This window comes from Mustela putorius, unplaced genomic scaffold, assembly GCF_011764305.1.
Source record: "Mustela putorius furo isolate JIRA1106 unplaced genomic scaffold, ASM1176430v1.1 tig00003909_pilon_pilon_pilon, whole genome shotgun sequence".
Taxonomy (NCBI): Eukaryota; Metazoa; Chordata; class Mammalia; order Carnivora; family Mustelidae; genus Mustela; species Mustela putorius.
The window spans coordinates 31,643,252-31,658,111 of record NW_025422057.1 but is presented as its reverse complement, the minus strand read 5'-3'; the positions used below and the strand labels follow the sequence as shown (position 1 = coordinate 31,658,111).

At 38.3% G+C, this 14,860-nt stretch overlaps 1 protein-coding gene and 1 long non-coding RNA gene across 2 annotated transcripts in view; one reads left to right on the top strand and one right to left on the bottom strand.

The window, feature by feature from the left end:
• Positions 1-14,860, top strand: part of CC2D2B (coiled-coil and C2 domain containing 2B) — a 104,572-nt gene that overhangs the window by 76,747 nt on the left and 12,965 nt on the right. The window contains exons 26-30 of the mRNA XM_004749613.3: positions 5,433-5,531; positions 7,873-8,055; positions 8,221-8,418; positions 10,360-10,449; positions 13,655-13,768. Coding sequence (XP_004749670.1) covers positions 5,433-5,531; positions 7,873-8,055; positions 8,221-8,418; positions 10,360-10,449; positions 13,655-13,768 — 684 coding nt within the window. The remainder of the gene's footprint in view (positions 1-5,432; positions 5,532-7,872; positions 8,056-8,220; positions 8,419-10,359; positions 10,450-13,654; positions 13,769-14,860) is intronic.
• Positions 3,862-14,860, bottom strand: part of LOC123388677 — a 31,529-nt gene continuing 20,530 nt past the window's right edge. Inside the window, exons 2-3 of the long non-coding RNA XR_006603162.1 lie at positions 6,475-6,635; positions 3,862-5,526 (exon numbers count right to left, since the gene is read on the bottom strand). This is a non-coding gene — a long non-coding RNA (uncharacterized LOC123388677). The remainder of the gene's footprint in view (positions 5,527-6,474; positions 6,636-14,860) is intronic.

Sequence of the window (14,860 nt, the reverse complement as noted above, 5' to 3'; positions counted from 1 at the left end):
AACTAATTCTGTCTGGGGGGATTGGGGATCAGAGGGAGAGAAATTGAATGAGACCTTCAGGAATGGTTCAGGAATAAGACTTCTCTAAGAACTACTAAGAGACATAATGTCAAGGTCTTCCAGTTTAATTTTCCAGGAGATGCAGACATACATTCTTATTAAAACATTTTCTATCAATTCTTCATAAAGGCTGAAGGTAAAAATATTGAGGTGTAATTTGGTGATGGCTATTTTTTTTTTTTAAGATTTCATTTATTTGGGACACCTGGGTGGCTCAGTTTGTTGAGCGGCTGCCTTCGGCTCAGGTCATGATCCCAGCATCCTGGGATCGAGTCCCACATCAGGCTCCTTGTTCTGTAGGGAGCCTGCTTCTCCCTCTGCCACTCTGTCTGCCTGTGCTCGCTCGTTCTCTCTCTCTCTCTCTGACAAATAAATAAAATCTTAAAAAAAAAAAAAAGATTTCATTTATTTATTTGACAGAGAGCGAGCGTGCACAAGCCTGAAGAGAAGCAGAGGGGGAGGGAGAAGCCGAGAAAGAGGGAGAAGCAGGCTCTCTACTGAGCAGGAAGCCCAATACAGGGCTCAATTCCAGGACCCTGGGATCATGACCAGAGCTGAAGGCAGACACTTAACAGACTGAGTCACCCAGGTGCCCTGGCGATGGCTATTCTCCAAGGAGTTCAGCTGAGTAGTTTCTGAATATTTAAACTGATGATGGGTAGAACTTGGGAAACCCAAAAGAATGCCTAACAGACTTTCTCTCTCAGAGGTGAATTAGCTCAATGATCGTTTGACCACAATTGTAGTTGACTAATAGTTCAATTCTTTTAAGTGCTTTGTGTTTTTAGTGAATGGAATCCATATGCTTCAGGTATCAGACATATGTGACAGCATTGGCATGCTCTTTAGGAAAGGAAAGGGCCTAGCCTATATTCTTACCTTCCTCTCATGCACTGGCTTACAAGGTAATGAATGATAGGCCCAAACATTCCATTTTCTCAAAGAAGACCAGACCAAGAATGAGTCCCAAGTTGACCACCCAGTTGAAAGAAGGTTTTAGTTTATCATCCATCACTATTCTTTAGAAAATAGTTTCTTTCCATGCCTTGATTTTCCTCTTTTCCCTGTGTATTTTTTCTTCCTGTTATCAACTATTTCTTACTTCCTGTGGGTTTTCCCTTCATTATTTAACTTGTTAGCAGGAAGCAGAGAACTTGGAAGTCTCACAGACATGAGTCCTATTTTTAGCACTGGGAATGAAAGAGTGGACCGAAATGAATTTGGAATCAATCTCTCTTTCATAGTAGTGGTAATATTTTGAGGCCATGAATCTATCTCTTAAATAGCTTAGACTAGATCTTTTATGTTAGGTTATTTTTATTTTGTGTTATTTTCTATGTATTTTTATTACATTTATCTTTCCTGACCTACTAGTTATTTACTACTATGTTCTTATATTTCCAAATGTTTGAGTGACTCTAATGTAAAGTTTTGATTTTAAAGTCTAGTTTTTAGGGGTCCCAGTGGGTTAAGTGTCTGCCTTTGGCTCAGGTCATGATCCGAGGGTCGTGGAATTGAGCCCTGGTTCAGGGGCTCCCTGCTCAGTGGGGAGTCTGATGCTTCCTCTCCCTCTGCCACACCCCTGCTTGTGCTCTCACTCTTTCTCTCAAATAAATAAATAAAATCTTAGAAAAATAAATTCTAGTTTTATTGCATTGTAACCAAAGTGCTTTAGTGATTTTTAATAATTGGTACTATGATTTTTGAAAAACATAACCCTTTAAAATATTTTTTTGAAGTATAATTTTAATTATATGCTTTTCTAAAGTTTGCAGACCACTTCAGATAAGTTTAAATTATTCAGATGCTAGAGACTCAACTCTAGGTTTCTTAATTATGTTTGTATTGACAAGCTTATTCTGGCAAACATCTTGCTTTCTATCCAAGAGAAAATAAATAGTAGAGACAAAAGGCTAAAAAGGAAAAAAACTGTCATTGCTTTAGAACATGAAAACCAAATATTGCTAGTATCACCCCCAAAGCCTCTTTTGTGCTCTCTCCAAGTTGCTTCCTTCCCATGAGTAACTATCCTAGCTTTTTAAAAAATTTAAATTCAATTAATTAACATATAATGTATTATTTGTTTCAGGGTTACAGGTCTGTGATTCATTAATCAGCCTTACACAACACATACCGCTCACCACAACACATATCCTCCCTAATGTCCATCACCCAGTTACTCCCCCTTCCCTCCAGCCACCCTCAGTTTGTTTCCTAAGACTGAGTCTCTTATAGTTTATCTCTCTCTCTGATTTCATCTTATTTCATTTTTTCCTCTCTTCCCCTATGACCCTATGGCTTGTTTCTTAAATTCCACATATCAGTGAGATCATATGATAATTGTCTTTCTCTGATTGGCTTATTTCACTTAGCATAATACCCTCTAGTTCTAGCCATGTTGTTGCAAATGGCAAGATTTCCTTTTTGATGGCTGTGTAATACTCCATTGCACGTGCATGTGTGTGTATGTGTCTGTGTGTATATCACATCTTCTTTATCCATTCTTCTGTTGATGGACACTATCCTAGCTTCTAACAACATAGATTAGGTATTACTTATTTTTTAATTTTGTATGGTTGAAATCTCATACAGTAAGCATCCATCTGTGAGTGGCTTATTTCTCTCTACATTGTTTGTAGAGTCATCTGTAATATTACTCATTGATTCCCACAGATATATGGTATATGATTGCAGGAGTATACAACTTTTTTACACATTCTATGACTGATGGATAATTTGCTTCTTTCTAGTTGTCAGCACATACATTTAACACTGATGTAAATATAATTGGATGTTTTGTGGGGGAAAATTGTGCATTTCTGTTGGAAGTATATGTAAGAGTAAAATTGCTAGCTCTTATGTTCAGCTTTAGTAATTTAATGCCAAGTACTTTCCAAAATGTTCGTGGTGATTCACATTTCCACCACCAGGTTATGAGATTTCTGACTGATCCACTTCCTTGTTGTTACCTAGCATCGTCTGATTTCTTCATTTCAAACATACTAATGAAATTAACAGTATCACCTTACGGTTTTAAATTGCATTTTAATGACTACTCATGAAATTGAGCACCGTTTTCTATGTTTATTGACCATTTTGATACCCTCTTTTGTGAATGATGTGTTCAAGTATTTTGCCTGGGTTTTTTTTTTTTTTTTCATTGAATTTTAGCAGTTCTGTGTATACTCCGGATATGAGTGCTCTGTCCGATATACACTTACTAAGTTTTTTCCCCATGCCGGCTTGTCTTTTTAAATTTTTTAATGTGTCTTTTGATGAACAAAAAATCTTGATTTAATATAGTACAATGCAGTGGTGATGCTTTTTTGGGTACTCTTTAAGAAATATTGCCAACTTAAGGTCATGAAGATATTATCCTGTGGTTATTCCTAAAAGTTGAATCATTTTATCTTTCACATTTATATCTAATATCCAACCAGAATTGGTTTTTATGTGTCTGTGAGATAGAGGTTTAAGAGTACTTTTTTCCCCATAAGACTATTCAGCTGACCCAGCATCACTTATGGAAAGAATCATTCCCTCCCCCACTGCACTACGGAATCACCTTTTGTTGTATATCTGGTGACTGTATAAATGTGGGTTAATTTCTGGATTCTCTATTATGTCCTATTGATCTGTTATCTATCCTTACGTAGATACCACATTGTCTTAGTTACTAAAACTTTGCTATGAATCTTGATATCTAGAAACTTAAGTTTTCAAGCTTTTTTTCCTTCCTCAATATTGCTTTGGCTATCCTTAGCTCTTTATATTTCCATATAAATAATACAGTCAGCTATATGACTGCCAAAAACAAGACAAAACCTGCTAGAATTTTTATTAGGTTGGACTGAATACATAGATCCATTAGATTACAATTGACATCTTTATAATATTGATGTTTCCAATCCCATATACATGGCATATGTTCCCTCTCCCCCCTTTAATTCCAACAGAAATGCACAATTTCCCCCACAAAACATCCAATTATATTTACATCAGTGTTAAATGTATGAGCTGACAACTAGAAAGAAGCAAATTATCCATTGCAAGCTGGAGAACCAGAAAAGCAAGAGCTATAGTTCAATTTGAGTCCAAAGGCCTGAGGACAGGGAGACTGCTGGCCAAAAGCACTTGGGAACCAGGAACTCTGATGTCCGAGAGCAGAAGATGGATGTTCCAACTCAAGAAGAGAATTTGCCCTTCCTTTACCTTTTTGTTCTCTTCAGGCCCTCAGAAGGATAAGATGATTTCTGTCCACATTGATGAAGGCTAATTTTTACTCAGTCTGTTGATTCAAGTGTTGTTCTTTTCAGTAACATCCCCACAGACATACCCAGAGAAAATGTTTTACCATATCTGGACATCCCTTAGCTCAGTCAAGCTGACAAGTAAAATTAACTATCACAATTTCCTTTTCCCAATTTGTACCATGATGGGGCTTAAGCATGCCTAGAATCAATCATAATATTCTAAACAGGCCAAAATGATTAATTTCTCTTAGTACACAGATGGATGGTTTACTTTAACGGGATGGCCTGTTGTTTACTTCTTTAATGACAAGGTCCTGGAAGTGTCAGGCAAGCTCTATCCAAGGCTATAGTGGGGCTAGGAAAGAAAGGAAATCAAACCAATCTTGAAAATCTGAAATTCCTATGATAAAGGCTATCAGGATCTTGGGGAAAATAAACAATCTGTCAACTAGCATAAGAAATATAACATACCAAGCAGCCAGAATCAGTCTATCAGTGCAATCACTCCTTGATAGAGAAAACTTTCTTAAAAACTGAACTGGGCTCAGAAGACTGCTTGGTAAATAAGAGAAAACTGAATTGCATGTTCCTAAGGGCTTAATGAGGTAGGCTTGTGGGTCACCTGTTTCCAATAGACATGTTATGCACTTAAATTACTTAGCCATGTCAGCAAACCTGCTTCTTTTTGACCATGTTATATCAACCATCAGACTTCCACTCTAAGTCTACTTTTCTCACTGATCCAGCATCCATGATGCTGTTCTGCTCTTTGAGTTTGTCCTCGTCATTGAGACATATTTCACTACCATTTAATATCTTAAAACGTTGTTAATGGTGGTGATGTCTTCGGGGTTAAGGTAAGTTTTATTCCTTGTATTCTTTAGTGTATTTTCAGTTTGCTGCACAGAGTATATCTATTACAATAATGTAAATAGCCGTACATAGGCCATCAGCTCCACAACAGGTCATGATTTTGCTTTAAATAATCAATTATCTTTTAAAGAGAGAAAAATATTCTTTTGAAAAGAAAAAGTGATTTTTTATACTTACTTGAAAGTTTGTGAAGTTATTCATCACATGGTATAAAATAAGTAATAGAAAAACTATTCATATTAAAAGGATCCCTATTTCAAGAGCTGCAGTAGTCATTCACATGTAAGAAAGAATTGGCTCGGATCCATTGTCTTCCCTTTCTCGGCTCTTCTGCAACAATCTGAGGTAATAGAAAATTATTATTTGCTAATTATTCTGAGTTTTTACCTCTGGTTAATAAAAACTTACTGTTTATTGTCTTTGAATCAGATTCTGTGATTGGCAGACTGGTAGGTCAGTTAAAGTGATCTTGCGTTTGAGTGCCATTAGGATGTTGCAGTATTTAAATGTTTTAGCTGTCTCTAGAATAGGAGATACCCATAAATTTATTTATTCTATCTTTAGAGTGTTCACTGATAAAGAACAACAAAGCTAGCCTCAGGTCTTAAAGCAACGCATTTGCATATAATAGTTTTTTAGGACCAGATTCACAAATGTTCTTTGATGAATGATAAATGATTAATGATGTTGCTTTGTGACCATGGGTTCCAAGAGCTTCAGCTTCTCGGGACTGTTTCTTGATGATGGTGAGACTGATGATTAGCACCTGTCTCTGTGATATCCCCCAAAGGCTCTCCTGTTATGTAACATAAGTATGTTTCAAGTCCAGTAGAATATAAAAACCCCAGCCTAGACTCCATTTTAGGCTTTGTTACTTTCTTACAGAGCTATACCAGACACAGAAGTTTCAGAAATGAATTTTCTACCTCAAGGAGCTCACTGTCTATAGAAGAAAACTAACACTTTAGCACAACTTAATAATGCTGTGGTGCTTTGATAGGGGCATGAGATAGATGCTATGAGAACATACAGTAGGGCGCACCTTGCTCTTCCTGGCTTGGAGGAGGAGTGCGGAGTATTCATAGGAGTCAGGGATAAGAGCAGTATGACGAGGAGAATGAAAGGAAAGTATTTACAGAAGAGATAACTTCTGAATCAAGTCCTTAAAAATGGTTTGTCAAACAGAGGAAGGTATTTGACTCAGAAGGAGTTATGTGTGTATTAGTATTGCATTCAGCCAATTGCCACAGAAAACCTAACAGTGAATCAAAGGGTCTATTTGTCTCACCTAAAAAGAAGTCTGGATGACAGTGCAGCAGCTCAAGCGTATCATCGTATCACATAAATATCATGTACCTTTCACCCTCATAACTGCAAATTCTTCAATATACCTCCAGCCTCATATTCATGTTGGAGACAAGAGCAGGGTGAAGCAAGAAGGGGCAGTACCTGTATCAGGAAAGAAGACACTCTCTCAGAAAATCCTGGCAGGCTTCTTATAGTTATGTGACTTGGCTATTATGTGTCTGTCTTGTTGCCTAAAACCATTGGTGAGAAAGAAGGACAGAATGGATATTAAGGGAGGAGAGGAGAAATGATTACATAATGGGTCCTCAAGAGGGATGTCACACGGGAGCATCTTGCAAGTACAGGACTGCAAAAAAAAAAAGAGCAATAGAGATTAATTATTATTTTTTAAATATTTTATTTATGTATTTGAGAGGGCAAGAGTCAGAGAGCACGAGGGGGAGGGTTGTGGTGAGAGAACACAAGCGGGGTGAAGGGCAGAGGGAGAAGCAGACTCCCCACTGAGCAAGGAGATCAATGTGGAGCTCCAGCCCGGGACCCTGGGATCATGACCTGAGCTGAAGGCAGACGCTTAACCGACTGAGCCACCCAAGCTCCCCAGAAATAGAGATTTAAGTTTTAGAGACACAGGGCTTCCTACATCTGTAAATCTCTGCATATCTCCCAGTCTCAGGCCAGACTCTAGGATAGAGAGGTAATTGACAATGTGAACTTCAGCATGGACAGACCTCATTAGCTATCTGAGTTGGCACAAATTACTTAAATTCTGTGAGCCTCAGTTTCCTTATCTGGAAAATGGAGATAAGAGCCATATCTACTTCATTGAATGATATGATCTGTATCAAGTGTTAGGCACAGTGCTTTGCACAGAGTAAGTCCTCAATACCTACTAGCTATTACTATTAGTTATTACTGTAAATCAGCTCCGACCTCCACACACAAACATACACACACACTCAGGAGACCCCTCCTCCATGTGGACCTGTGGGTTATCCTTCCTGCTGTTATATTTTTTCTTCTCTTTCTAGACCTAATGTAACATGTAACATGGTCTTTTAGTGTCTTCTCTGAGCCTAAATTGGATCTTCTAAGAACTTCTATCATTTGGTTAGGGAAACCTGCACCCTTGTGTCATCCCTTTCTAACATATGCCCTCTCCACATAGTGCGTATTAGTTGGGGACCCAGGGTGTCAAGGTGCCTATGAATATAGACCACCATGGAGAATCTGATCATCATTGCACAAGTGCATAGAACAAGCACGTACGTACCCATGAAAGCCTGTTTCCTCCTCTGAAGAAGACTGGAATGGGCTGTACTGTACCTGCAGATGTATGTTTTCTTCATGTAGAATCTATTGTATCGATATATTCTTTCAGATTAGTGGAACATTTCAAGTAAATATTCCGCCAGTTTTGCTTGGGTATACTTGGAGTAAAACCTATGTGTCTCCTAAAGAAGATTTTAATGGGCAGAATTTAAAAGAATGTACCTTCTTAAATATTTTTGCTACCATTGAACCTCAGATATCACATGTCACCTATAATCCAGAACTAGACAAGGTAGGTTTTGCATTAAATTGTTTTTATGTGTACTACTAAAGAAATAGAAACTGTTCTTAAAAACTAGTAATAATTTCAGAGCTGGTGAAAATGAACATTGGTTTTTGATATTTTCCTCTGGAGACAACATGGTACAATGTCAAAATATTTTGAACTTTATTCCAGTTTTCAGATCAAACCGATGTTTTGGAGAGAGCACAGATTTTTAAAAAAACTTGTAAGATAATGTTTCCCAACCGAAGAATCACAACTACTGTCTTTAACAGTGAAGGGATACAGATCTTAGTAACAAGATATATCAAGGCATTAAATCCACCTCAGCAACTCCTGGATATGTTTCTTCATGATTCTAATGCAACACTTGTAAGATATGTATTTTAGTAGCTCTATTGATATATACTCCATATCACATAGAATTCACACATCTAAGGGACCCTGGGATCATGGGTACTAAAAATCCCTTGGTTTTTAGTATATTCACAGAGTTGTGCAACCGTCACCATAGTAAGTTTTAGAACATTTTTGTCAATCTTAATTTACATTTATTTTGTTTACTTTTTTGTATTAACTTTGAGCATAACCTTCTTACTAAAATTGTTTTGCTTTCAAAGACAGTTTTCCTGGGCACCTGGGTGGCTCAGTGGGTTAAGCCTCTGCCTTCGGCTCAGGTCATAATCTCAGGGTCCTGGGATCAAGTCCCGCATTGGGCTCTCTGCTCAGCGGGGAGCCTGCTTCCCCCCCACCCCGCCTGCCTCTCTGCCTACTTGTGATCTCTCTGCGTCAAATAAATAAATAAAATATTAAAAAAAAAAAAAAGACAGTTTTCCTGAGAGAGAAACCGTCTATGTTGCAGTGTGTCCTCCTGAGCCCCAGATAAGGGAGAATATTTCTTCTAGATTCCCTTCATTTCTGCCCCCTTGGATTAGAGCCACTGTTGCTACACCAGTTCATGTGTCCACCACAATAGCTTTGTAACATTTCTACCAAACTTTGAAAGATGACACGGAAAAAATCCAAATTACATTTCTAAGGAAATGTGTCCTTCTAAGGATTGCTTCTCACAGGATGGCTTCTCACTATATGTGAGAATGAAGAAACTATGTTCTATTTTTCTCTGTAAACTGCCAACATAACACTTCCTACTCCATCCTTATGTGACATTTTCTTCATGCATATCTATTTACCAGCTGACAAGAGAGACATATACTCAAAATTGAATTTCATATAAAATGAAGATTTATTCACTAGGTGCTCAAAACCCCCTTCTACTTTGAGAAAGGAAAATATGAAATAAAAAATATAAGTCTCCTCTTTGAGAAAAAAAATTATCTTTGCTTAAAGGGCGTTCATGAACAATTGCTTATATCTTTTGTTTATTCAGGTTTGATTGAGTTAGATGGTTCACTTCAGAATATTTTCTTTGTCCACTATAAATCTCCCTGAGCTGGACTCTTCAGGATAAAATCAAAAGTCTTAATTTAGGTTGCCTTTTGCTTCACTCTGCCTTTCCATCACAAGTTTCTTCCTGTCTGTTTCTTATTGCCCAAAGTCCAAGGAGATAATAATATACTCTATATTTATTTCAAAGACAATCTTTTCTTTTTTTAAAAAGGAATATAACTCTTAGGAACCTTGCTTATGAAGGACTATGAACCATGTTCAATTGCATGAAGTCAGAAACATGACCAATGTAAGAGGTCATTAGTACATAAGTGATGGCCATTATAAATCAGTGAAAATATCGGTAAACTTTCTGTGTTGGCTCATTATTTGTATCCCTTTCTCCTTTCCTACTTTAGTCTGAGCCTTTCTCTCCATCCCTATAGGGGGAATAGGACACCAACATTTTCCTGCTTCAACAGCTTATAACAAGCTTATATTAATAAAAAATAATTCTGATAGATCTGGAACCTAAAAGCAAATAAAACTTTTGCTATTCCTCAATATCTTTCTAAAAAATTTTTTAACATTTGTAATTTAAGGTATATACATAATATCTATCATGTAAACATTTTAATAATTTATTACAGTGAAGTGTAATGGTTAACAGGCATTCTCTGGAGTCAGGCTAACTTGGGCTTATTCCCAGAGACTCCACATATTGTGTTAGCTCTGTGACCCTGGGAAAGTTATCTTAGCACTCTATCTATTTTTGTTTCCTCTTATGTAAGACAAAAGTAATAATAGTATGTACTTGAAGGGCTTGTGGGATACACTAAATGTGATGATATTGCACTTAAAACACTGTGCTTGGTGATGGGCATATAGAATACACTTAATAAATATTAATTAATATTATTCTAGGACCTCATTGCTCGCTTTGTATCTTTGATTCCTGTTGTGCCTGATATTCTGGATGAAAATGATGGTTTTGACATATGGATGACATCAGAGGTAATAACTTATTTAATGTTTTATTTATTAATCTGTAAGATTTATTTATTTGAGAGAGAGAGTGTGTGTGTGTGTGTGTGTGCATGAGTGGGGGGAGGGGCAGAAGGTGACAATTTCAAGCAGACTCCCCACTGAGCAGAGAGCCCTACATGGGCCTCCATATGACAACCCATGAGATCAAGACCTGAGTGAAAACCAAGAGTCAGACCTTAACCAATTGAGTCCCCCAGGTACCCCCATTATGTTTTATAATTAAAATATTTAGTATTTCTCACCTTTCTCCTAAACAAACATTTATGCACTTATGAAATACTTTATCTTATGAAATCTAAAGCATTTGATAATTTAATACATTGTTTTCAGCTCTGTAACAATCCATAGAAATAATTCTTAAGGAGGGACAACCTCATACAACATTACAAGTGGTAGCTCATGAGTATTTTAATTCAATGGGAATTCCGGGAGTGCAGTATTATGATATCTTCCAGAAAGAAATATGGCTTGTCACTATGGAGCTGGACAGATGCTGAGTCTAGAGCAAATACCACCACTTCTCAGACGATTTCTCCAGTCTCCCCACATCGGAATGGGGAGCTTGCACAACAATGCTCCTTCCTTAGCACTTGGATTAAAATTCTCTTTAGATTCGTTGCCAAATAGAATACAAGCCCCATGCAATATTTGAGACATATTTGTACTAAAGATTTGTTTATCTGAAATGCAGATTTAATAGCTCATCTACTTTTTCTCAAAACCTGGCAATCCTCATTAGAGCAGTTTTTTCACTCCACCTTAAATTATATTTAGTTGCTTATATTATTGACCCTACACCCACACTCTGTACACACACATCCCAAGTTTAACCTCTGAATGAAGAGATAAACATGATTATTTATTTTTATATTTTCATATAAATTTAGCAAGCATTCAATAAATACTTTTAATTGAAAATTACTAGTAAGACAGGAGCCTAAGAGAAGGAAACTTTCCATTTGGAACCAATGGTCCTGGCAATTAATCTAAAATGTTTTAGAGGCTATAGTTGAGCTGAAGTGGATTTAGGGGACACAGGGCTAGCTTAACTGGTTAGCTACCCTGTCTTCTACTAAGTGAGAACAAGGGAGACACAAGCATGGGGTTCTAATAATTCAGTGATTCAAATGTAGTAGAAGTCAAAGAGGTGTCATTCACCTTAGACTCTTCTGAGACTCTTTGACCTAATCAGAGTATGCTCATGGTTATTATGATCCCACAGAACATTGAAAGAGCCCCTAAAATATCTTAAAAAAAAAACAAACATAAAAATAACCCTTCAGGTAAATACTAGTACTCGCAAATCTCCCCCACCCTCCACACCCCCAATCCAAACAATACTCATAACCAAGATGTTAGTTACTACAAGTGTGAGCTTCCTCTTGGCCAAGGTCTTTCCACTGACATGAACTCTTTGGCCATGGAGTGCTCATGACATACAACTAATTAGACTGCCACAGGACAAGTGCTATTTTCTCCTACCTAACAGTCTTTGGAGAAAAATAAACCTTGGTTAAATCCTATTTCAACCACTTAAGAGCTGTATGACCTAAAATAAGTTATGTAGCCTCCTTGGACCTCAATTTCCTCATCTGTGTCATACAGGGATTTTTGAAAGGATAACATATACACAAGGTATCTGGAACTCAGTGTGGTAGTTACCTGTTCTCACCTGTTCCCTTCTCCTCTTATGAAATCCAGCCAGGGGAACCTCCTTGGCCTGACACTGAAGACTACTCATATTCTGCCTTTGATTCTTCTGTTCACCCTTCTCTTTCAGAGGACCCGCGTCACCATCCTCCCTAACTTTCATCCTTCACCATCCCATTCAGCCAGTGTATACAGTTATGGCCATATCAGTTTTTTGAAACATTGAAATGCTTTCATACTGATTGGCAAATAGTCACTGCCTGGAGCTCCTGAGGTCCCCCACTCCCAACCTCCCTTGGCCGCCACAGCCCTTCCTCTGGGACTGTACTGAACCAGAAGGCACACATCCTGTTTAAATGTTGCAGTTGCTGCTCAGTAAGAACAGACTTTTGCCATATGAACGTTTGGGCCCATATATGTTGTTAGATCTTTCGATTTTTCACGAGAAGCCAGAAATGCAGAGTTTTATATGAGAGCTCCTGATTTTAAAAAAACATTCCAGAGCCAAGCAAAAAAACCAGCTACAGACTAGAACTAGATCATAGACTACCCACCTCTACTATGCTTTTTCTCTCTTACTACAGCTGTTTTCCTAGGCACCCTATATTTGACTACAGACTCTTTCAGTTGAAAAAGTTTCAATAATCTTCCTGATTGGGCTTCATCCTCTTCCTCTCTTGGAGTTGAGAGCACTTTATTGGTATTTGAAAGAGTAAAGCTCCATTGACCAGAGGATCCTTTCCTCTAAAAACTCTTTTTTTTTTTTTTAAAGATTTTATTTATTTATCCGACAGGCAGAGATCACAAGTAGGCAGAGAGGCAGGCAGAGAGAGAGACGAAGGGAAGCAGGCTCCCAGCCGAGCAGAGAGCCCGATGCGGGGCTCGATCCCAGGACCCTGAGATCATGACCTGAGCTGAAGGCAGCGGCTTAACCCACTGAGCCACCCAGGAGCCCCTAAAAACTCTATTTGATTTCCTATCAGATCAGGTTTCTTAAAATATCAGTCCATATGTCCCTGTTTTCCAAGGACAGTTTAATATTTGTCCTAAAGAGGAATATCCTATTTTGGATGATGAACTGTTTTATTTGGTCACTTATACAGTATCCACATTAATTGTCCCACCATAAATGTGACCCCTTTATTCCAAATTAGTGTTCTCCCCAGTGTTTTCTCAGGCACCTTAGCCACATGGCAAAAATATATGTGTTTAGGGGTGCCTGGGTGGCTCAGTGGGTTGGGCCACTGCCTTCGGCTCAGGTCATGATCTCAGGGTCCTGGGATCGAGTCCTGCATCGGGCTCCCTGCTCAGCAGGGAGCCTGCTTCTCCCCCTCCACCCTCTTGCCTGCTTCTCTGCCTACTTGTGATCTCTCTCTGTCAAATAAATAAATAAAATCTTAAAAAATATATATGTGTGTTTGAACCCAGAGGGAGCAGGGGGCTCTGGGAATACATTATATGCGTATATTACTCATCTTTCTCTCCTGTTTTCTTTTGGCCTTGTTGCTTTTCTTTGCCTTAGCGCTGCATCAGTTTGGCTGTTGGAAATAAGGAAGAGCATGCCATACTACTCTGTAATTTCTTCCTGTATTTCGGAAAGAAAGCCTTGGTCCTCCTGGGGACCTCAATGTTGGAAGTAAGTGCTGGAGTTAATATTTAAATAGTGTAAACAAAACTAATCAGCCACCATCTGCAAATTTAAAAAACACCAACCCCAGTTTTCTGTCTTTTCACAAGCTAATTGGGGAATTTCATGCACAACCAGTTGTTTAGTTAAGAGGATAATGTTGGCTCATCAAAATGACCACAATGTAAAGAAAGGCTTTCCTTCACTTTTCTTTGTAAAGCTGTACTAATAACAGTGCTACTTCATGGGGTTACTAAGATAGTAGATTACATAGTGAATATGTGACATTGAGAATGGCGTCAGAGCAAATACTCAATAAATGGTGATTATTGTGGTTGTGGTTGTGGTGATGTAATAAGAGTTATAGCAGGAGTTGTAGGGGTGCATAACTATCATCACCAGCATCATGTTTCTACCTTTCTAATAATAGATTTAAAGATCCTTAAGAAATATTTCTCCCTATTCTTCCTTCCTCAGTTTTTAGTCATACAAGATGTGGGTCTGAAATTTGTGTTTACCTACCTGAAATTTTTACAATTATATGCTCCTGCATTCATACCTCCAGAAAGCTATAGTCTTTCGGACTGTTTCCCGTTCCGCCATGAGTGTCTTGATAAGGGTCAAGATTTTCAGTCTGGTTTTAGTCTTCGTGTTATGATCACTTATTTCGCTATATTTTCTTGGCATGGCTTATTATTTCTGCCACATTTGCAAGCTAAAAGGCTGTGGTTAATTCCCCCCTCGCGATCCCCCATGTAGTTTTTGTTTTTTTGGTTTTTTTTTAGATTTTATTTATTTAACAGAGAGAGAGAGAGAGAGAGAGATCACAAGTAGGCAGAGAGGCAGGCAGAGAAAGAGGTTGAAGCAGGCTCCCTGCTGAGCAGAGAGCCTGATGCCATGCGATGCGGCACTTGATCCCAGGACCCGGAGATCACAACCCAAGACGAAGGCAGAGGCCTAACCCACTGAGCCACCCATGTGCCCCAACTCCCGTGTAGTTTTATGTGCCACTAGATGGCAGTGAACAGTTGACAATATTTCAACAAACATTTGTATTTATGCTGATGGGTCAGTAAGGGTGGGGGGCACCTGGGCTGTGTG